Source organism: Camelus ferus, chromosome 26, assembly GCF_009834535.1.
Source record: "Camelus ferus isolate YT-003-E chromosome 26, BCGSAC_Cfer_1.0, whole genome shotgun sequence".
Taxonomy (NCBI): Eukaryota; Metazoa; Chordata; class Mammalia; order Artiodactyla; family Camelidae; genus Camelus; species Camelus ferus.
Window position 1 is genome coordinate 26,089,864 of NC_045721.1, and position 24,458 is coordinate 26,114,321.

At 47.8% G+C, this 24,458-nt stretch overlaps 1 protein-coding gene across 1 annotated transcript in view; it reads left to right on the plus strand.

The window, feature by feature from the left end:
* CSMD1 (CUB and Sushi multiple domains 1) overlaps positions 1 to 24,458 on the plus strand; it is a 1,664,412-nt gene that overhangs the window by 1,486,268 nt on the left and 153,686 nt on the right. Inside the window, 3 exon segments of the mRNA XM_032468715.1 lie at positions 377 to 568; positions 1,026 to 1,152; positions 12,152 to 12,354. Of these exon segments, the coding sequence (XP_032324606.1) occupies positions 377 to 568; positions 1,026 to 1,152; positions 12,152 to 12,354 (522 nt within the window).

A 24,458-nucleotide genomic window follows, 5' to 3' on the forward strand; every position in this document is an offset into this window, starting at 1 on the left:
GACTCTGAAAAGCACCTGGTGGCAGGCAGGGCTGGCGCCTCCTCCTGGAAGGTCCTGAGTGTGACAAAGAGGGACGTGGTGACAGGGGAGGCTTACAGGAGGCTCACTGCAGACCCCAGAGTGCTGGCTGCAACTCTTTGGAAAGAAGATTCTTCTTGTAGGAATATCAGTAGAGACGGACAGATGAAGTGCTCACACCCCCAGAAGCAGCAGCGGTCAGCAGGCAAACCAGATCCAGACCACACGTATTTCCCCCTTTTTAAATTCACGGTCTGCTCTTCCAGCCGCCCTTCGGGGGACATGCGACAGGCTGGCCGGCTTCATCCTTCTGTACGGCTAACACTGTGACTCCCCCTTACCCCCTCCTGTCTCACAGGTTTTGACCTGGTGAAATGTGAGGACCCGGGAATCCCTAACTACGGCTATAGGATCCGGGACGAAGGCCACTTCACCGACACGGCGGTCCTGTACAGCTGTAACCCGGGCTACACCATGCACGGCGGGGACACCCTGACCTGTCTGAGCGGTGACCGGCGGGTGTGGGACAGACCGCTGCCCTCCTGCGTGGGTGAGCTTGGACGCCAGCCCCGACCTCCTGGCAGAAGCAGGGCTGAGCGCAGGGGGGCCCGGGGTTCTGACGCCGTTCTTACTGGAGGAGGGGTGGGGGGGCCTCTGCTGCTCTTTCTCCACTGTGGGTTTTTATGTGTTCCTAAGATTTGTGGGTTTTTTAACGTAGAAAAGACAAATTTCCTAGTGCTGTTTTACTGGGACCACGTTACCAGAATTGTTATTAGAATTATAACACGGTGTGTCACTGTTTTATTCTCTTTGATTTCACGGGGACCCCGCCTGCCACCAAGATAATGCTGGCGAACCAGGAAGGGAAGGAAGTGGTGGGGACAGACAGACAGCTGTGATTGTTCCCTGTGCACACAACACAGACGGGATGGTTTGCACTTTTAAAAGTAGTACTAGTGAAGCCTCTGACTCCTGGGGTAAACTCCCCGTGGTTTCCTTTTTTGCAGCGGAATGTGGCGGGCAGATCCACGCCGCTGCGTCAGGGCGCATCCTGTCTCCTGGTTACCCGGCTCCCTACGACAACAACCTGCACTGTACCTGGGTCGTGGAGGCGGACCCAGGGAGGACCATCAGGTACTCACCCCGCTGGGCTCAGGGACTGAGAACAGAAGCATGCCTTTTATTCCTCTAGTGGAGACAAATCTATTATTATCCATTGGTGCAGGAAAAACAGGTGTGGGGCATGAGGAGGGCCGTGTCCCAGGCCTCGGTGGAGCCCCTAGGAGGTGCCCCGCCAAATGTGGGTCCTTGGCTTCGCGCAGGAAAGAATTCAAGAGCAAGTAAAGGCAGATTTATTTAGAGAGATACATACTACATAGAGCGTAGGCTGTTTCAAAAGGCAAGAGAAAGGCCATGAGGTGTGGAGGTTGGGTGCTCAGATTAGAGTCAAAGGAGGGTACACACTCCACAGACAGAGTGAGGGCCGTCTCTGAAGAGGGGGAGAGAGAAGGGGCAGTGGGGAGGCACTGTGTTGCCAGTTTTTATGGGCTTGGTGGCTTTATATGCTAATAAGTGGAAGGACCAGTCTGACTACCCTGGGGAAGGCACTGGGATTCCCAGGAAGTTGGCCATTTCCCACTCCTTGGTCTTTTGTGGCCAGCCTTGGGACTGCCATGGTGCCTGTGGGCGTGTTATTCACCATGTTAATATATTACAATGGGCATATAATGAAGTTCAAGATCTACTAGAAGGTAAATCTCCCACCATCTTGAGCCTCAAGGCCTACTAGGGGTTGAATCTTTCGCCATTCTGGTGTTAATTGCTGTGTTATCCCTTGAATGGCTGTGCCCCCCCCCCCTTCCTATGTCACCATGATTAGATTTATGCTTCTGGGTGAAAGATGAAAATGTAAACAAGTGGACAAATATTTTGTTGGCTCACGTGCTCACTCCGGTGTTAAGCCATCTATGGTGAAGATAAAAAGAAAGTGAGTGTTATCAGTCAGCTTTTGCTGCATAACAAGCTGGTCCCTGAAACTTTGTTGCTGAAAACGATTATTTATGTGCTCATGACTCTGTGGGTTTCCTGGGCCATTCTGATTGGCTGGGGTGGTGGTTAGAAGGGCCTCATTCAGGTGTGGGGGCCTCAGCTGGTTGGTTAAAAGCTGAGGACTCTCCATACCAGGTTCTGTTCCTTCAGGAAACTAATCACAGTGGAAGGCTCCCAGCAGTAAGAAATGGCAAACTTTTCAAACTTCTTTCTTCCCGTTTGCTCTTGTACCTATCTGCCAAAGCAGGTCTCAGCAGTGAGATAAGGTTTGGAGAAGTATACTCCACCCCTTAATGGGAAGAAAATCAGTCAACAGAACAGGTTGCCTGCCAGCAGAAGTGGGAGGAGCACATGGTCACTTAATGATGCACTAAAATGAGTCTGAGGGCAACTGAGAACGCATTCCTGTCTACAGTTACATACACAGAAGAGAATCATGGAAAGTCACAGAAACCTGTGCAAGCACTTCAACAGAAAGTATTGTTCTATTTCAGTTGATAGTTCTAAACTATGGTAATTTTTTAAATTAATAAGTAAACCAACAAAAATTAATTTTTTAAAGTAAGTTCTCCATTTGCCAGTCAGAAGGCTGGGTCAAAACCACAATACATAAAGCGAAAGAGTAATTTCAAACTAAATTGTTTTCAGTTACAGACCTTGATGAACAAGAAGAGAACATACATCCTTTAGCAATATCTCTTACAATCCCTTTTCTCCTCTCATTAGCTCTCCTCTTTCATTGTAGTTCTTTTGAAATCTCCTAACAAAGTTGATTTTTTAAAACCTCTGTTCCAGCTACCCCGCCCCTTCCCCTGCTCCCAACAGCCTTAAACCGTGTGTCTCTGGTCCTTTCCCCCTTCCCTGAGTTGTCGCGTCCACCAAAGACCGAAGGAATCCCAGCAACTCAGGTCCTTTAAACACGCAAAGAGGCGGGCAGTGAGAGGCCAAAACAGAAACCTCTTTCTGGGGCAGGTGCATGTATGAAATCATTCGTGAGCTGGTTTTGTTCTTATTCACAAAAGGCACCCTAGCAAACTTAGCAAAGTGTATTAAACACACATAAACTTACCTGCTGCAACTTTAGAACTTACGTAAAATAAAATGGGTTGATGAGGAGTGAGAGGACCTGCCTGTTCCATCCTTGACGCTCTGTTTCTTGTCAGATGAAAGTCTCTGAAATTCACCAGACTTTCTTCAAGTTTAATTGCATTAACATCTTGGGAGTGAGTTAAAGTGACAGGGCACAGACTGTTACCACTTTCAAACCCTGCAAGCGAAACATTCTTGCTGTGCACGAAGAGCAAGGGAAGAAACTTAGAGCAAGCGAATAATGCAAAAATGTGATTTCATAGTTCATTTAAAAATGAATTTGTGTCCTTAGGATAAATTATTAATTAGGTAATTATGGATCTATTGGGACACGAATAAGGCATGTTTGAATAACAGAATTTAAGAGTTTGCCTTTTTCACAAAAATCAATGCAGTCACTTTCCAATGAGCTAAATAAAATTCAAGTGTGACTTGTTACCTTTGAATTCCTGAATGCTTGATCTGAATAATATAAAAGCCATTATACTGGTTTTGATTCTGAAAAATCCTAGGAACCACCTGTGATTCATGACATGTCTTTCCATAAACAGGATATATTTCCTTTTAGGAAGATTTCAAATTTTTCTATTTCTTATGTGTCCCCTTATGTTTATTTCCCAAGAGTTAGAATAAACACATCTTCCTCTAAATGCAAACCAAGTGATAAATTTACTCTTTGCAGGTGAACCTAATACTAATTTTAATAAGAAAGAGAAAAGAAATTAACAAAGAATGAGCTGAAGTAATAAAAAATGTACAACTTTTGTTTTATGAATTTACTTTGACATTTAACCATTAGTAGTCTAAAAAAAAAAAGAAAGATGCTGCCTACACCGATTCGCTGTTCAGAGAAGTTCTTTCTTCTCACACGTATCTTTCAAAGGACCCAGTTTGTAAACAGATCTTTTTAATTTAAGGCATAAAGCCCTTCGGAATAAGGAAGTTCAGAGGCGAGCATCAGCACTTAATTTAATCAACCAGTATTCAACTTCCTTCCAAAATGTTTCTGGTGATTTCTCTTCGTTAAGAAAATATGTGCGATTTTTGGATGGCAGTCTGGAAAACGACACGCTCAGAGGCACATGACGGACAGTTCCAGGCCGACGGCGGTGCCGACACTGGGAGCACAGGGCGTGGCCTTAGCCTTGGTGTCCACCGGCTCCTTTGCTGTCCTGGTTGTTCCCCTGCTGTCACAGCCAGTATCAACGACACTGTGTGCTGAAGCTGAGAATTCCATCAGTCATTTACATATGAGTCTAGGGATTAATATAAGTATTAAACATTTTAATATATGTGAGATTTATTGCTATACATTCTATTATGATTTTTCTTTAATGGCAATGTTTTTCGTTCTTAAAGAATGAATAAGCAACAGGCTCTCTGAAACTGTAAAAGGTCTGGTTTCAACACTTGAGGCAGATTTTTACTGGGCCGTTTTGATTCCCTTGAGGCCTGGAGCAATTTCTGATTGCATGCTGCTGTAGCTTTTTGTTGAAGGTAACAGAAGAGCCCAAAATAGTTATTGTTATGGGGCACTTGGGTCTGGAAGAGGTTTATAATTTTAACACATATACTACAAAGCAGTTACCTGAACTAGACTTAGTTAAAAGTCTAACCACAAGACACTGCAGTAAATTTAGCCACGTTAAGTGTTACACGTGAGCATGTCTCTAGGAAATCCAGCGCATCTCACTGCTGAGCAAACACAGCTGTAGTTGACACTGTAAAGGAAACAGCAGTGCAGACACCGTCCATGAGCACGTCAGGGCCGTGCTTCATGTAATCCTATGTGTATATTGTTCCCTGGCTTTACTTGCTTTTCTGCAAGTGTGATTGTCTGGAAAACTCACTTTGAAAGTATTTCTGATCCTGATTGTTCCCAGGAAATTGCATTTGGAGGAAGAGTTGAGGGGAAATCTCTTAGGAAGGCTCAGGAGTATTGGAAACATCACAGGTGAATCAGAGACGTATCAGGATTGTCAGAACGTCCTGTGTGGACTTTTACAGGAGGTGAAGTGCAGGTTGTGGCCGTGCTGGCTGTCAAGAGGTGACGGGCAGATCTGGTTTGGAGATCTAGGGATATTTTAATTTGTTTTTGACCAGCCTTCAAGGTCCCTGTGCAACAGACTCGAGAGGAAAACACTAGGCAAAGAGCCCCTTCCACTGGACACTTCTCTCCAGCCCTGAGGTCCAGACACAGTAAATGTGTTGGGAGCCTGAGCAGGAGTCTCATGCTGACAAGACAGAGAGGCTTGGGGCCAGGGGATCAGGGCATCTCCAATGTCCCTTTCCTCGTAAGACCACAGTGGGGTAGCCCGCGTCGTTTGGTGGACAGTGTGAGGAAGTGACCAGGTGGGGGAATTTCAGCCAGCCAAAGGAAGGAGAGCCGTGGGCTTCAGAGTCGGCCCCAGGTCTGGGGCTGGACCGCGTCCTCCTCAGCCTGGGGCTGTGGGAGCAGCTGCCAGGCTTAGGGAAGCTCACTGGTCCCTTGGAGAGTGTGTGAGAGGACAGAGAACTGCGGACATCCCTCACGGGTGAGATGCTGATAAGCACAGCTCTAGTCCCCTCCGCCACGTTCAGCCACACAGCACGGGCCCCCCACAGCAGGTGGGACTGCAGTTACTCTGTAGATTTACGGTGTGGAATTGCCCAAGGGACGAACCTCTCTTTTAGTCCTTCAGTTCCCAAGTCACTGCGTAAACAAGGACGCACATCACAGCCAGTTCCTGGTCACGTACCTTCCGGGGGTGATTGCTCGCCAGGCATCTGTACTCAGGCCACGTGCAGACCGCTCCTTGTCTCCCAGGAATAAACCCACTCGACAGTTTATAGAAATGGATAATCAAAAAAGGACTGGCCAGCAAAGATGGAAGTGCAGGAAGAATTGAAAAGCAGTAACACTTGGAAGTGAGGTTCTAATCACACGTCAGTGGCGTTTAGGAGAAACGGCTGACGCTGGGGGCGCTGGCTCTGCCGCTGCTGCAGAGACGCTGGACCCCTCACAGGTGCACTGCAGACATGCCCGTGTCACGACGGTGATGGTTACCCCCCCGAGCCTCTTCCTACTTTTTCATTCCTGCTTCTGTTCGTGCCTGTCTTCCTCCAAATGGCTGGAGATTATCTTCTGCTCTCCCTTGTCCCCTTCCCCAGTCTCCAGTAATTTCCCAAATTAAAAAAATAAGCCCACCAGGCGTTAACATAAGTCTCACAGTATGCTTTGGGGGAATTACACTAAATCTCTTCATCACGGGCCCCGAGAAAGAAGTAGCTGCACAGGAGCCAGAGCCTGGACAGCGCTGCGCTCGTTTGGCTTTCCTTCTTGTCTGTGGCCCACTGGTCTGCTCTTGCTGTAATCTCCTCCCCCAGCCTCCCAGATCCGTCCTTTCCCCTCTGCAGGCTCTCAGCACCACCCCCCACCCCGGCCAGCCGGCAGACGCGAGCTCCTCAGCCAGAGCTGTGACGCCCCCCACCCTGGCGCGCGGGCCTCCCTAGGCTCACCTCCGACGGCGCGTCCGTCACACTCCAGCACGAGAGCTGTGTGTCAGGTCTCCGAGCCCACCGCGGCCCTCACAGCGCCCTCTTGACCTGCGCGCCACACCCCCCCCCCAATTTCTCCTTGTGGCCTCACCTCCAGATTCCTCTTCTCAACATCGGGGGCCCAGTTAGAATGTCAGCCCCACAACAGGAATTTCATTCTTAGTATTTCATCTAAAAATAATCAGCTTTCTTCTCTGGACATCAACATTTCTGTCCTGAACATCCTTCCTGCTGGTCGTGTCATCTGCGTACGGTTCTCCCTGCTTATCGAGACACCCAGGCGGAACTGTTTGTACCACAGGCTTCGGGCCCTCTCACACGCAAGTGATCACACATCTCAGTGAAGCCGCCGGGGCCACGGTGCCCCCAGCTGCTGCCCCGCCCTGGTTTGCGACCCCTGTCATCTGACCGTCTGCGAGGGCTTTCTCGCTTTCTCTCTTCCTCTCTCATCCACCACTCCCACTCCAAGGAACATAGGTTTTAATTTAAAATACTGATTTCATATGGTTGAAAAATGAACATATATAGATAATTTCAAAAGTGTGCAAACAAAGGCGGTCATCATCCCTGTACCAGTCCCCATGGTTAGCATGCTGACGCGTGACGTGCGCGTCTGAGCAGATTCTACGTGGACATGTGCCCAGGACTTAAATACTGTCTCTCAGTTATTTACATCATTTCTGATTTTCAACATTATACGTAATCATATGGCAAATAATTTTGTCAGTAAAGCTTTGCTTCTGTTTGTAATGAACACCTTAGAATAATTTCCTAGGAAAATTCTTTCTGGGTCAAATGGTTAAAACATTGTTTGTGTCTTAATACAAATATTTCTATAAAACAAAGCTGATCATTTCGCTTGCCCACTTCAAAAACATACATATTTTATCAGCTCATTATGTGCAGAGTACACTCAAGTTCGTCATCATGACACTCAAAGTTATTTATTTTCCCAATTTTTGAAACACTGGAGAAGTGTCGTAGAAAGATAAAAAGCCTGAAAAGTGGTTTGCTGTAACCTTAGATGTGAAAGATAACCACTTAAATTTTGGTATTTATTCTTGTAATTTCTTTATGCAAACACAAATAAGGCACAATTTGATTTATCTGTTTATCTACTTGTGTAATTATTTTTGAATAATAGTATCAAGCCTTCATCTTCCCCTGAAGGTTTTCTCCTCAGTCAGTAAATATGGTCTAAGTTTTATGTCCTCACCTGGAATCCCAGCTCATTCTGTTTAGTCGTTGAAGAAGATTCCATTGCCTGAATGTACCATAATTTATTTAAACTACACCCTGTTGGGGCATTCGGGTTGTTTTCAGCTTTTCGCTGTGATCCGCAGTGCTGCCGCCTCCCAGTATTTAAGAAGAGTAGATTCGGCCTCCAACAGTGTATGAAAAGGCAGAGTCTCAACCTTCTCATTGAAACTGGGTAACGTGTATATAAACTAGGCCAATCGGGTAGGGAAGAAAATCTTTACATCGTTTTATTTGTTATATTTGTTTGTAACCTTTATATTTTCACCGTGTTAACATATCAATGAGTGCATTTGTTTCGTTACTTTCTGCCTCGTCCTCTTTACTGAGTTATCCCTCCTTACTTCTCTCTGCTGGCAAGACCCTCCCCAGACGTCCTGAGGCAGGATTACACGCACCCCCTCCCGTGTTCACCTGTCACTTTGTTCACATCTCTTAGAGCTTGTGACACTGTGCATTGGAAAGTGTATTTTTCCTTCTTGCATGCCTGTGTCTGAAATGACTAATAGTTCCTTAAGGATGATACTTTTAAAATTTTAATACTTTTTTTCCCTACTTAGTGGTATGGTGTCTGCATATTGACTTTCAGTATTTTTTTTAATGAAAAATGGCCATTTCTTTATCTATATTTAAATTTTGTTATATCATTTTTGTTATTGAATTCACAAGGTATTTTTCAAAATGGCAGAACTTACAGCACCAGGGTGAGTCTTTGTCTGTGTAAGTGTCTCATTAACATGTAACAGGCACAAAAGACTCCACGGATGATAAAAGAACACCCGTGTGGCCAGGAGCCAGATCAACACCCAAGACGTGCCTTCTGCGCTCCGTTCAGTCTACCCGGTCTTAAGGATAGCCACTCTCCTGGCTTCAGAGGCCCCTTTTGGCAATATTGTTAACACACAGAACACTGCCATTTGCTTAGGGATCTGTATTTACCAGGAATACATGACAGCTAGGAGAAACCTGTATTCAGCTAAGAACATAGTTTAATACAAAAACCCTCTAAATCATATGGAGAGGTTGGAAATGGCACAGCACACCTCTTACAGCTCTTTATGACTCATACATCAAACAGGTAACAAATTAGTAAGTTGACAGAGGATTTGAACACACAATTGCTATTTCAGCCAGAACTTGCACTTTCTGTTCAAGTAAATATGAAACATGTGTAAACATGATCACAAACTAGGAATACATCAAATATCAATAAAATAGAGAATCACTGTCATTGCTACTCCATGTCCTGAACAAAGCAGAACAAGGCAGTCCTCATACACACAGCAAGGAAGTTCACATACTTCATTTCGAAAATGAAAGACGCGGGATTAAGAGCTAACTGTGACCTGTACAGCCTGAATGCGCATGTTAGAAAAAGACGATCGCTCGAAAATCAGCACGTTAAGCTTCCAGCTAATGGAATTTGAAAAGTAGTGTCAGAGTAAGTTTAAAGAAGTAGAATGGGAAAACAGCAAATACAGTGAAAGAAATTAATGGAAGAAACAATTAAGCCTCAAATCCCAAAACTGATGCTTGAGAAAGTATCATCAGTAGAAGGATAGCTGACCCATTAGGGTAAAATACAGGAGCACCGAGTGACTGATCCATGGACAGACGAGACCTACAACGTGGCTAATTTGTAGAAAATCTAAGAAAATAATAGATTATATTATACCATTAAATTGGAAAAAAGCTTCCAGTCAAAAGAAAAGAAAGGAAATGGTCTGATTGATTTAATGAGGCTAAAATTACCTTCATATCAAAGAACAAGAAAAAAAAATAAAAATTAAGAGCTGAACTCTATAATTAATCCCATCTATATATTAAGAAAAATTACCTCAGTCCTGTCTCCCCACCTTCAAAATGTGCCCAGAATCTGACAGCCCCTCATTGGCTCCCCTGCCGAGCTCGTCTGAGCACCGGCCTCTGCTTCCCGGCTCCGCCTTTCCCTCGGCCGCCTGCTGTCAGCACAAGTGCACAGCAATTCTTCAAACCACAGGGGAGGTGACTGCTTCCCTGAAAATGCCGCGTTGCTATATCGCCAGGTGAAAGCCCAAATCTTCAAAATAGCCTGCAGAGCCCTGTGTTTTGCTTGCCCCCTCTGCCCCCGCATCCACTACCCTCCTTCTCTGGTCTCAGCGCTTCCTCATCCGGCCCCCCTCAGCTCTGGTCACCCTGGCTGCCTGGATGTTCCCAGACCTGAGGGCGTGCCTCCGTGCAGGCTTTTCCATCTTCCGTCTCGTCAAATATACAAACCCCTTCACCTCCTTCAGGCCTCTGCCCAAACCTCTCCTCGCCATCATGGGTTGACGCACCGCCCAGTTAACACAGGAACCCCGCCCCCGCCCCGCCCAGCTCCTTAGTCTGCTCTGCTGTTTCTATCCTCGGGGCGTTTACCGCCCACTAACCTGCAGTTCAACTTGTTTTCTGTGGTTGCGTCTTTTTGTTCATCTCCCCCATTACCATGTGAGCTCCATGAAGGCTTAGTTCACTGACGTGTCCACGATTCCTGAACAAGTGCCTGGTACACAGTTGGCGCTCAATAAATGCTACGGGATTGCTGAACTGTATAGAAAGGGGAAGGCCTCAGATGCACAGAGGATGTTCAGCCTCGCAGGTATTCAGGGGAATATAATTTAAATAAGACCCCACGCACAACCATCGGATTCCCTCTCCTGACAGCTGTCACAGTCTGACGGTGTCGTCGCTGGAAGAGAGGTGACCACACAGAGCCGCCTGTTCTTGGTTGTGAGACTGTAAGGAGTTACAGCCGCACCGAGAACAGCTTGGCGGTTTCCCTTTTGAGCCTAGAGAGACCCCAAGATGAGCACCGTTTGTCATAATAAAACGCAGACTCCAGCTGCGTTTTGGCAGGGGACTAGGCGAGTGAAACGTGTGCACATGCTTGAGGAGCGTTAACAAACCTACGTCTTCCAGTTTGTAGGGATTCACCTAATGCTGAGCGTGAAGAGCAACTTTGAAATAGATGTCGACATCGAGGCCAGAATGCCGTCCATGATGCAATTGTTGTAAACACACAAAATCGTACTGCAGGTTGTTTGGGGGCCACAAACGCACACGCGCGTGGAAGGTTGTGAGAATATCAGTGAGAAGAGGGCATAGCAATTTCAGAACTTGGGGTGGGAGGGAAAGCAAGTGACAACGTGGAGAGGAGTGGGAGTGGGACTCTGTGAGGCTGTATGTATGAAAGCTGTCTGAAGCAAGGGGCAAGGTGTCAGCAGTGGTGGTGGTCAGTATCTAAGTGTCTGCTGCTTTCTGTACTTCCCTCTGTGTCACAATACTGCACATTGAACGTTCAAATGCACCGCGTATTTTCTGCTTTGTGCAGAGTGAGGTAGGCATTCTCTTTTTAAGTGTATCAGATGCACGAAGTAAACAGTTGGGGTTTGTGTACAGTTCTTCGTATGTATTTTGATTTTTATCTCTTAACAATTTTGTCCAGTAAGCAGTAAGTGAAAAGCGATAAACCAAAACATTGAGGAAGCACAGATTCTGGTCGATGCGAAACTCCTCCGTCTGTCTGAATTGCCGTGGGTGGAACTGCGGGTCTGCTGCTGCCTCTGACGTAGAGATTTTAAGTTGCTCTGGAAAATACCTGTACATCTGATAAAAGTTTGTTAGAATGTTCCGTAGAAAGGAGCTCATGTTACACAGTTCTGCCTTTGTGTTGGTGTTTCAAATAGATTTTTCTGAAAATAAAACATCCAGAAGGAACCACAACGTAAGATGAGCGCATTCAGAAACAGGCGGGCAGGCGACGCCCTCCCGGCGTGCGCGGCACCTCGGCGAGCGTGTTTCTCCTGGTCTGGCTGCTGCCACCTGGTGGGGCATTTCTGGAACAACACCGGCACGACCTGCATTCAAAGCCCGAGTCCCATTAGCTTTGATTTGTGTGCCTGGAAAGCTTTGAATTGCAGAGAGAGCTGACAGTCTCTCCGGCGCGGCCTGGCCCCTCAGCGCCGAGCCCGCGCGGGGCGCCCTGGCCTCGCCGCACCTCGGGGACGGGGTGTCCGTGCTGTTTCCCGATGGGCGCGAGCGCGTTCGCCTCTGGGAGGCCACGGAAGGGCGCCCTGGGGTGGGTGCTGCGGGCGGGTGGGGCTGGCGTGCAGGAGGGGCTGGTGCCCGGACGCCCTCCCGCCGCACGGGGCCGTTCCGTGGACCAGCTGCGTTCTCCTTGCAGCCTCCACTTCATCGTGTTCGACACGGAGCTGGCCCACGACATCCTGAAGGTGTGGGACGGGCCGGCGGACAGTGACATCCTGCTGAGGGAGTGGAGCGGCTCGGCGCTGCCCGAGGACGTGCACAGCACCTTCAGCTCGCTCACCCTGCAGTTCCACAGCGACTTCTTCATCAGCAAGTCTGGCTTCTCCATCCAGTACTCAAGTAGGTGCCCGCTCGGCTCCCTCCTCTCGGTCTGGGCCCTGGTGTCCGCCAGGGAGACAGACCCTCACTGGTACCCAAGGCTCCCCTACAGGGATGTGAGTTCTGTTGAGCAGAATATGGAACTTTGAGAATGCCCATCAGAGCGCTTTGTCTCAGGGAATTCTGTTCATTCTCTTACGGGGTTCATGGGGCTCCCCTTGGTTACGTGGGAAAACAGACCTACTTTAAAGGCTTGGATTAGTCAGCAAACAGCTAAACTTGGGCCCAAGACAGACGTGGGTCTCTGCTGAACCTTCAAGTTAATCTGGGACGCTCCCCCACCCGGCGCCAGCTCCAGGTCCCCGCATTGCCCTGGTTGGTGCCCTGAAGTCTCGAAGTTTCCAAGCTGCTTCCATGGTCTGCTCTCAACTTCCCTGCATTTTTTTGCCTCCTGAGGGCTAAAGTTTCAAGGACCACATTTGCATGTTTAAGCTGTTTTTAAGGAATGGTTTCCCGGGAAGGAAGGTGTGGAGATACTTTGGGGCAGTTCAGTCTTCAAGTGCCCTTCAGTTTGCACCGTGTAGAGGTGTCATATAATTTGGTAGCACCCAGGGTCAGCCATCATCGTAAAATGGTGGAATTTGCACATAAACACATTCTGGCTCAATTTCTCTCTTGGCAGGTCACTGGTGAGCCATATTTAGGATTTACATAAGAAAATGGACTTAGGTCAATTTGATGCTTTGAGGGCTTGGTATAAAATTGAGGTTAAAGTCGGCACAATTTCTTACCTCTGGTTCGCTGTGCTTTGAGGCAATCATTTGTGAACATGTGCTCCTGGAATAGAATCTGTATGTGGAAAAATTTTCACTGGTCTGTGGCAAAAATGCCAAGGTAAGTTTGCTCCAGCTATCCTGCCTTGGGGAAAAAATGCTTTTTATTCCAAGATTATATTATTCTTGCTCTTTTCTGTGAGATAAAAATGCCGTCTATCTGCAGAAATGGCGGCGAGAGTAGGTGGTAGCTGTGTGATGTGCTGTCCTGATTTGGTAAAAGAAAAAGGTGGTACCATTATGAGGTCACCTCTGTTTTCCTTTGCTGTCCACTCGGTACTCTCCTGGCCTTGCTTCCTTCTTATCTGAATAGACTTCCTTTCGAGCAGCTTTAGGTTCACAGCAAATTTGAGAGGAAGCATAGAGATTTCTCATACACTGTCTGCTCCCACGCCCGCACAGCCTCCCCCATAAGCAGCACGCCACCAGATGGTCCACTTGCTATAACTGATGGATCTACACGGACACGTCATCCTCCCCTGGAGTCCGTGGTCTACATCTGTGGTCTACATCCGTGGTCTGCATCGGGGGTCCCTCTTGGTGCCGTCCATTCGGTGGGTCTGGGCACATGTGTGATGACAGCTGTCCACCACTGAAGTGTCACACAGGGTGGTTTCACTGCCCTAAAAGTCCCGTGTGCGCCACCTGTGCATCCCCCCTCCTCCCAGCCCCCGGCCCCCCGACCTGCTGCCGCCTCCATGGTCTGCCTTTTCCAGAACGTCCTAGAGTTGGACTCACACAGTGTGGGCGGCCTGCTCAGGCTGCTTCTTTCACTGAGTCACGTGCGTTTAAGGCTCCTCCATGGTTTGACAGCTCATTTCTTTTTAGCTCTGAGTAATACCCCATGTCTGGATGGACCGCAGTTCACACCCACTGAAGGGCATCTTGGTTCTTTCCAACTTTTGGAAATTATTAACAAAGGTGCTGTAAACCATTTGTGTGCAGGTTTATATATGGACACAGGTTTTTAACTTCTTTGGGTAAATACCAAGAGGTGTGGTTGCTGGCTTGTCTGGTGAGAGTGCGTTGTTTTGTTCCTGGCCTTTTAAAAATCTTCACTCTTAAAAATTCTTGTGAAACCAAGAAATCACGTCCTTTTCTATATCTCTTCGTGGTGCTCACTGTTTAAAAGACATCTTCCCAGTTTGGCTTAAAGATGAAGGAGGCCCTTTATTATTGCTGCTTGAGAACATGGACATTTACACTCTGTATTTATAATTATATGGTTAATTAATATATTGATGCTGAGGAAGTGGTAAGCATGGATGCACCCGTCAAAGTTCCTTCAAAAGTTGAAACTCGCTTAATTGTTTAAACCTGATTTTCCAAGTGTTCTAGTTTGAACCCTGTGCAGTTGTCCTTTTTGTAGATAAAAATGGTCGAATGTTGGCAGTTTCACATGGTGTAGTGTAACAGCTGGTATACTTCTGGAAATGCCATTTTAGGAGTGCAAATACAATGTTTCTTTGGAGGTTCTTTTCATGAATGGGTTTCTGCAAGGTCTTTAAAACTATAGAAAGTGAAAAAGCAAGATATAAAAACTTTGCTTGGGACAAATTAGAAAAAGTTGGCCGGGCCTGTGACACTGAAAGTTCAGGTTTCTGTCTCAACCTCTGAAGAACTGAAGCTGACCTTCCGCCTATTTCCTTATTCCTTTATTTGTGACTTGAAGATATGGTACCAATTTCTAAGGACCTTTCCATTTGCAAAATTCTGCATTCTGCACCGCGTGTCTTCCCTTTGCGCCTTTAGACCTAATCTCCACCATTTCTCACTCTGCCCTGTGACACTGGTGGTGGACATGCGTGGACTGGGTTCTCTGCCCTCCAGCTGGGCTCATCCGAGGGGTGGCCTCTGGCAGGAGGCGAGAGGACAGGGAGGGAGAGGTGTCAGGGCATTGATGGACCCCGTTCCACCCCCATCAGACCCCCTCAGTCACAGCTCACTGTGTTCTCCAGAAGCCGTGTCCATATGTGTCCTTTTCCCTGTTTCTATAACCAAACTCTCTCAGATAATCTGTTGGAAATGGGTCATATGGTTCGTGTTGGACCCTAAACGCTTCAATTCCAAAAGGCACGTGGGCCACAAAGCTGACATTCCTGTGGCCCGGGACCCCCGTCAGCACCAGCAACGTGGGATCGTTGGTCAGACTCCCTGTAGTCCGGACCAACGTGCCGCTCTGCACTCCTGCCGTTTCTGGAGCCATCCTTCCCCCACTGGAGGACCCAGCTCTGAAACTAAGTCAGGCCAAACCAAGGGCCTGAATCCCCCAGAAAAATGCAGAAGAGCCCGTCCTTCCGGCTCAAGGAGCGTGGAGGGAGGAAGAGCCCACTTACCCGTCTTTGTGACCCTGGGACATGAAAAGAGGGGCTTTCTGTGTTTTCTGTGTACGTTAGATTTGCTGCCATTCATGAGCCAAGCTAATGCTAGCACTTGAAGTATTAGCACTAGTCTGTGATTTCAAAAAGAATGTTAAATAATGGAACCTAAATGTTCTCCTCAAACAGTTGATATGCCAAGTATGAGCTTTGTTGCAAAGCAGTAATGGTATTTAGTCAGTAGTGGTAAATTAGAATTTTCCTGGTGAAGCGTTTTAACTCGATGACGTGCCAGTAATCTGTGAACTAAGCACTGTAGGTGTAATTCAGTTACTGGAGGAGAAGTACTTATGTGAGTATTTGTCCTCTTAGAGACATTTGAGTTGTCTGACTTTTCTCAAAAAACTTAAAGCGTAAGAATTGAACCTCGCCGTCGTCGCTCTGCCTCTCAGTCGCAGAACTCCACGCCAGGTTGGGGCTTTTCAGTTTTGACTGTCTTAAAACGCCCTCTTCGGCTGCCTTCCGCCTCCCTGCTCTCCCTCGGCCTCCCCTCTCCCAGCGCCCCTCGTCCTCTGTCCCGGTCCTCGTCTTCCTTCCCCGAACTGCAGAGCCTGGGTGCCGCTAGGGCTCGCCCCCCGCGTCTTCCTTCTCCGCCACTGCTCGCCCCTCGGTGCTCCCGGTCAGCCTCCCCCGGCCTCTGCCCTGAGCGTGGACTGCCTGTTGGAGACAGCCCCCCACTCTGATGTGCAGACGGAGAGCGGGCAGCGCAGCACGTGAAACGTGGCCGCCCTTCCGCTCCGCTCCCTGCCCGTCTCTGCTTTTGTCAAGCCCTTCCTGCCTCCGGAAACTTCAGCCCCGTTCTGCAAGGAGATCCCGACAAAGACTTTGAAGTCTTGTTTTACAAACCCCTTTATCTTCCACCCCACCTATAATCCAGCATCAAATTCAGTTGGGTCCATATTCAAAATCCCAAACCCAGCCAGTCCTCCCAGCCTGCGCCCCACCACCCGGGTCTGAGCTGTTGGGCTGGCCTGAGTCTCGGCACCCACTGACCGGCCCCTCGGCCCTTGTCCACTCACTGTCCCACCTGATCTCGGGAGCCAGGGCGGGTCCCCAGTGCGGTGACTTGCATCTGGTCAGAGCTCTCCAGTGACCTCCATCTCAGCCAGTGGGACTTCCCATTCCCCCTACTGCCAAAACTAAAGGCTCTGAAAACCTTCATGCAAACTTATGCAAAAATCTACATTCTCCACATGGTGCTCAGTTACCGTGCTCCACACTATGAACCCCCGGGTGCGGCCACGTGGTTAGTGTGTGTTCACTTCACCTACCGCTCTTGGCTTTCTCCTCTTTGCTTGGATCCCAGCGGGGATAGAAAAGGCCATAGAAAAGCCTTTAATGGTAAATACTTAAATGCTAATTTAAGTGTTTGGAGATTCTTTCACTTCTGAGTTCGCTTCTGTCCAGTGTTGTTAAGATGAATGGTCTTTATATGCCGCTTACTGTCAGAAGGAGTGGCCAGTGTAGTCTGTTGTCACTGGTAAAACCTACGTTAGAGGGATTTAATAAGATGTATGCGTCGTTGTTGACCTTTTAAGTTTTATAATTATTTTTTTCTTTTTTTAAACTTTATAATTCTTTATACATTTATTTATCCTTACTTAGTATTTTGATACCATTGGAAACTAAGCAGTGTATTTTCATTTTATAAAGATTAATACCCGTGTTTTAATTTAAATGAGTGTAGTTTAATCTACTATTTGGTAAATTTCCTTATTTCATTAAAAAGTGATCTTTTTTTTCCTGCTTTAAAATAACCTTGGGGGAAAACAGCTGTTTGCTAGGAGTGCAGGGAGAATGCCTGCTTTTCCTTGGTGGTGTGTGTGTGTGTCTCTGTGTGTCTGTGTGTGTGTGCCTGTGTGTGTGTATGTCTGTGTCTGTGTGTGTATGTCTATGTGTGTGTGTGTGTGTGCGTGTGTGTGTGAGAGTATGCGTGTCTGTGTGAATGTCTGTGTCTGTGTGTGTCTGTGCCTGTGTGTCTGTGCCTGTGTGTGTATGTCTTTGTGTGTGTGTGTGTATGTCTTTGTGTGTGTGCGTGTCTGTGTCTGCGTGTCTGTGTGTCTGTGTGTGTGTGTGAATGTCTGTGTCTCTGTGTGTGTGTGTCTGTGTGAGTGTGTGTGAGTGTGTTCGTGTTTGTGTGTGTGTATCTGTGTGTGAGTGTGTGTCAGTGCCTGTGTATGTCTTTGTGTGTGTGTCTGTGTGTGTGTGTGAATGTCTGTGTCTCTGTGTGTGTGTGTCTGTGTGAGTGTGTGTGAGTGTGTTCGTGTTTGTGTGTGTGTATCTGTGTGTGAGTGTGTGTCAGTGCCTGTGTATGTCTTTGTGTGTGTGTCTGTATGTGTGTGTGAATGTGTGTGTGCATCTGTGTGTCTGTGTGTCTGTGTATGTGTGAATGTGTGTGTGTATGTGAGTGTGTATCTGTGTCTCTGTGTCTGTGTGTCTGTGTCTGTGTGTGTGTGTGTGGCGGTCACTGACGGAGCACAGTGAGCACCGCGCTCTTCCTTGTAGGCTGGTCACCTTCCCCTTGCCGTGAGACCACGTTTCCCCACCAGGAGCGCAGACTGCTGGTGCTCACGAGATATTCAAACCCCATAAAGGCCATAGTCCAGCCCACTCCACGCAGCTTGCGAGACATGAGGACATGAACTGACTGGTGCAATTATGTTTATTGTAATCAGCCTAACATTTTTCATTAAAGCTTAATTACCATTTAATCATGCAGGAAACGAAAGAAAATGGGGTTCGGCTCACACACCTGACCTCTACCCTTGGGGTTAAATACTCTTCAGCTGAGCCCCCAGTGGTCCCCACTCAGCTCCCCACCCCGGGGGCAGTGGCCGGCAGTCTTGTGTCCCAGGTTTCCTGAGACTGATTTCCCCGTAAATAAGAGTCGTAACCTAGCGGCTCCCTGACATCGCTCCCTAATTTACTCTATTGAAAGATAATTTAACAGGGACATTTGCATTTAAAAAAAGAAATCATTTGTTGTTCATAACAAGGGAGCCGTTGGGGCTGCCAGACAGAGCAGGATTGTTTCCTGGGAGAGACTCAGCCACCACCCCAGCTTCACAAGCCAGGTTTCTACGCAGGGGCTGCGGCTGCGGGTGCAGCGAGGGCGCCCCTTTCCACGCTCTCGGGGCTCCCCTCGTGGGGCCGGCAGAGAACCGGCCACTGGACGCGCAGAGGTTGTGACCCAGGCCCGACAGCTTGACCCGGCGCGGGCTACCGGCACCCAACTCCTGGCCGGCGGAAAGGAGAGTGCTCAGCCGTGGAGCCTGAGCTGCTGCCTCAGCGGGACTTCTGAGTCCCGATGACGCGGAGGGTGGGGGTTTCAGCCACGGGAGTTTTGTGTGGCGCTCACGGGACGGACCACAGAAGGCCCAGAGAGCAGCACGCGCTTTCCCTGTTCCCCACGAGGCGCCTCTTTCCTCTCCCTCCTGCCCCGTGTCTGTTCAGCGCTCAGTGGGGCTGTGGGCTGGGGTCTTCTCCCTTCTGTTGGTGCCTCCCGAGTCCCCATCCTTCTTTTCCACCTGCAGCAGCCCCATCCTTGAAATCAGTCTCTTGCCGTGCGCTGCCCTCCGGCCTTGGCTCCTGCGCCCACCGCTGGGCCAGCAGGCGGTTTCCTCCCATCCCTGCGGGGCCGCCCTCTCGGCAGCTGCAGTCACTTCTCTGTGCAGGGAGCGCTCCCCGCCCCGTCGCACCTGGTTTCCCACCCTTCTCTCACCTCCCCCTTCGGGCAGTAGATGCTCCCAGGTCTCCATTCACCAAAGACAAAGCTCTCGGAAGGATTTCCTTCCCTCCCCCCCAGCAGACACACCACCAGCCTCGTTCTTCATTCCTTCCCTCCGGTTACCTTGGACCTGCCGCCCCTCCCCCCAAGAAGGCTGGTCCGGCGCGGGTGTTCCCATGGCTGCCGTGGGGACTTCACGCTGCGTGACGTCCTCTTTTTTCATTTCTATCCTTTTCTGTCTCTGACTCTTCAGCCCTGGTATCCAAGTGCTCAAATGACAATTAAGACAAACACACACAACTACCATTTGCCACCTCCGAGCATCCGCGCTTCTCTCTTCCAGGCAGCTCGCGTTCTGCGCGTAGGGTGTGCGTCTCCTCGCCTCCAGCCCTCCCTGCGCCCCTCGTTTTGTGTCTGGTCCCATCACCTCCTTTTCCTGCTCTGGTCACTGTCACAAATGACCCAGGAGTCTCAACCAACACACACCCTTTATTGGTTCTGCTGAGTGGCCTCCTGTGGATGTTCAGAGCACCTGACACGTCCCACTTGGTGAAATGCTCTTTTCGCTGGATCTTCATGATGGTCTCCCGGCTCCTTCCTGCCTCGCTGGTCCCTCTGTGGTCTCTTGAGGTCTCACCTTCCTTCTCCCGGTCTCCTGGGGACCTGGTCTTCTGTCTGTACACTGTCTCCCTGAGCAGTGTTCTCTCTTCCCCAGGCCTGGACAGAGATCCACACGGCAGTCACTCCAGAAGTCTCTGTGTGCAGCTCACATCTGCCTCGTGAACCCCTAGGGTCCAAGGGCAGGACTTCACTTGGGCGTCTTGCAGGCATCTCCAAAGCTGCACGGCCGCCACCCATCCCGCCACGCCATCCAGTCCAGGCCCGACGCACCGCCGCAGGCCCCGCGCTTCCCTGCGCAGGCCCGCCGCCAGCTCTCCACCATACCGGGCGCGCTCTGCCCGAAGGGCCGCTCGAGGAGGGCAGGTGTCTTTAGCGAGCCTGCGTTTGAGAAGAGCCCCGCAGCAGAGAGAAAAGCCCACCAAACGAAGCCGCTGCACCCCCAGCTTCTCACTCACAGGCCGGGGCGACCCTGAGCATGTTGCGTGGCCCCGCTGGTCCACTGGGGCGCCCTGTGCCTGCCGGCCTCCCTGCCCCTCCCTCCCCCCACGCCAGGCCCCCCGGGCAGAGGGCCTCCTGTTCTCAGGCCTCCGCCTAGAGCTCTGCCGCCTCCACCTGCCCCCGCTTCTGCCCCTCTCTCCAGTGACAGGTGGACAGCACTCCTTGTGGGAGGCTTCTCGGAGCCCAGGGGGAAACGGAGAGCCCGTCTGACGCCATTTCTACGCTTCCGCCCTCACAAGGTTCACCGCAAGTTATTTTTTGTAGTGTTTTGGTTGTTACTGAATGTCCCAGGTTCCAGAGGTTAGACGTTTCCCACCAGTTAACTGTGTTAACCTCTGCCTCACTTTTGACTCTTAGCAACACTTTTTCTTTTTTCCTTGTTGCTTCTGTATCTGTCCATATTTTATGCTTTTTTTTTTTTTTGTTACTGGTTCTGGTGAGACTGAATTTCCTAAATTATTTTGCTAAATATTTTTACTCTAACAGTCTTTAGGGTAATTCCAATTACAAGAGCAACTACCCAATGAAGGTGTGTTGAATTGAATTTTAAAAGTAATTGCAAAGTTCTCCTCCCCAGATTACTCGCATTGTCATAAAGGTGATTTAAAAAAATTTGAGGTACAGATTCAAGTTGCATGCTTGGCAGCACTTAGCATTATTAAAGCGAATATAAACTGTCCAGATTCAGCAACCCTGTCACAGAGTGGAAGGGGAGCATACATATATAATCTTTAGCATTATGAGACATTTAAACTACGGTAAACTGCATAGTCCCGTAACAGAAAAGTCTGGGAAGTAGCCGCTCACACACACACACGTAATATCGCACAGTTTTCACAACAGGCATCGCAGAGGCACTGTTTTTCTACCCATGAAGGGGACACGGCCCCATCTTCACAGCTGTGCGGCAAGCGTGTCTGTGATCCCTTGTTGATTCAGTTACATTAGGGGCCACACTCTTTTCACCACCACGCAGTTTGGATGAGGACTCCTCTCAAGTCAGAAACCCAGAGCACGCTGGTGTATCAGCTTTCCCCCAGTGTAAGGGCTCACCATGACTTACTGTCAGTCCCAGAGACGTGCTGAGCCCGGGGAAGCGCTCCGTGAGAGACGCCGCCTTCTGCGGCGCTCAGGTCAGGCCGCCTCCTCCCTGTGGCCTGCTGCTTCACAGGAAGATCCTCTTGCCACGTGCTCGGCAGGAAGGCGTGAGGATAGCGCAGTTTTGATTTAGAAACGAGAGAAGATAGTAAACGAGTAAAGACCACTTGGCATGCTAACGCCATGACGCCAGCTCTCAGCTCCGCTGCGCCACCCCAGGCTTCTGTGACGTATGACGTTGTCAATCGTGTTCTTATTGCCAGTGAAGAACAGATGCGTTTGCCTGACAGCCGTTTTTCCCTCCCCTCAAGTCTGTCTGTGTCAGGACACAGGTTTTTGTTGCTCACGCCTACTGGAAAGCTGAGAATCAGTTTAACTGTGATGACCAATGTAATAGATGCTTAAAACAGGTCTTTGGAGGGTGAGGGGTGAAGTTTTACATTTGATTGTGACTTTAGATAGAAACTAAAATCTCTTTGAATAACTGAAGGATTCTTCATTGTTAGGAGGGCACAAACCATAGTCAGGATTTTATGGCATATTCAGAGTTTAAATATTTGTGTTGCTAACGGATTTAAAGTGTTTTCAAATAACTTTAAAGGCTAAAATACTTTTAAATCCCCAGCAGCAGACAGACTTGGTTCCCGTAATTGTCCACGTTGGACACGATGAGAGCACAGGTGCTCGTCAGCCCCTTTCCCCAGAGCCTTCGCACCCCCTTTATGAAGGAGGACGTCGGCTCCATCACAGTGCGGGCTTTGGAACTTAACTGACATAAGTAATGCAAGTACTATTGTGAGCACTGGCAGTCTGTTGTATTTTTATGTCTTAAAATTTTTCCAAATGCATTCTTTTCCATGGTCTAATTCACAATTAAGTGGTATCCAGACCTCAAAAATATAGTTTTATAACCAGCAAATAAATATTAAAACATTTATTTAAATAGAAAAGATATTTGACTTATAGATGTTGCCTAAATTGGACATTTATTATAAACCACTAATTTTTTTTACCATAATTGATTATGAGGATCTTTGAAATAATTTAAAGAGTTAATTTAAAACAAGTTAATTAAGAATATTCAAAGTTATTATATACAAACAGAGGACTCAGATCCCACTATAAGCAGCAGAAAAAGTATAAGGACAATTATTACAAAAAAGTAAGTGACACCTGAATTTGAAAACGGAAATGTGTGGAGTGGGGGGCTGGTCACCTAGGTAACCAGCTACAATAGCTAAAGTTCTTGCATTTTTTAGGTTTTGATTTGAATTAGCATGAAATTTGGGATTCAGACCTTTTTGCCTTGATGAAATTTACATTCCCCATTGTGCAAAATCAAAGTGATTGATTCCTATTGCATATTGAAGTTTTTTTAATCGTAGACCTCAATTTACACTTCTGTTTGATAGTATACTTTATGACATAATGTTCATAGCTATTAAGTATAAAGATCATGAAAGCAAATGTTCCACTTTTGAAACATTGTTACAGAGCACACTTGAGTGGCAGACTATAAAGGGTGTTTAATGTTTTCTTACAATAATGTCACTCTGTCTACACTGTGTATAGACAGTCCACACCTGTGCTTCTGCTGACAGACTGAAACCTTTCATTCTTTCAGAGGCTTCGGCATCTCTCACTGAGGAATCTTTGGCCTTTAATTTGTTTTTCTTCCCTTCTGGCTCACAGTAATAGCATTAATGAAGGCTCTTGGGTAAATAGTAATTGTGTTAACTAGAAAGGGCTTTTTGTTTGACTTCAGTATTTTTTTTTTTATTCTGAAAGAAATGGCCATTATCCCCAGGAATAGGTTAAACTGACAGTGTCTCGTCTGCATCATCAGGTTTGCCAATATCTAAATAATTTCACAGTCATGAAACCCCTGTGCTGTGAAGGAACATGTAGTCGAGTCCTGATAATGCTTCATCCCTTTGAATTTTGAAATTAAACATGCTTACATGCGTATACACAGACATTCATTTGCTAAAAAGTCTTTGAAGTATAAAATGCTTCGTATTCACTGTATATAATTCAAGTGAATCCTGCAGTTCAGACATAGGAATCTATGTATGTAAACTTGTTTTAATTAAACTTTGTCTTTAGAAGCAATGGTAAATTCACATGCCCTTGTGAGGAATAAAGCAGAGAGATCCCGAGGACCCTTGGGAAGTTTCCCCCAATGGTAACATCTTGCAAAACTTGAGCACAAATCACAGCGTAAATTTTGAAATGTCCTTTTGTAGGTTTGAAAAATCTCTAATATATCCAAATCTCTCCTTAGAATGATGTCTCATGACCACATCTTCCCAAGCCTGTGAAATATTTTTACATCTTTTATAAATCTAGGTTCATTAACTTACAGTATATGTGACCTGAAATTGTAACTTGTTGAATTGTTATCCTTAGATATGAAAGACCAGTTACATTATGTACCTGGAGTTCATAAAACTGCATCAGTGGTGTTTTTCCCCTGAGAAAAAAAAAACAGGGAGGAGAATGTGGACGTTGATGGTTCAGTATGCGGTTGTGTCTTGTAGCTCCACCCACTTCCCTCCTGCCCCCACCCGTCCTGGACCCTGGCCACCACTCATCTGTTCCTCATTTCCTGAACTCCGCTGTTTCGAGAACGTTGTAGGAAGGGAATCCTGCCGTGTGCAGTCCCCTGGGATTGACTCTCTTCGCTCAGGCAGTTCTGTGGAGACTCACCGGGGTGCTGTGTGTCCCTTCGGATAGCGTTCCCTAGACTGGTTGTCCCAGCTTGTTAACCAGTCACCCACTGGAGGACATCTGGTTTACCTCTAGTTTGGGACCATTACGAGTAAAGCTGCCATAAGCGTTCATGTACAAGTTTTTGTGCCAACGTAAGTTTTCATTTCTCTGGGATAAATGCCCAGAAGTGTAATTTCTGGGTTGAATGACAATAGATTGCTTAGATTTTTTTTTAAATGCAGTGTCATCTGTCCATTA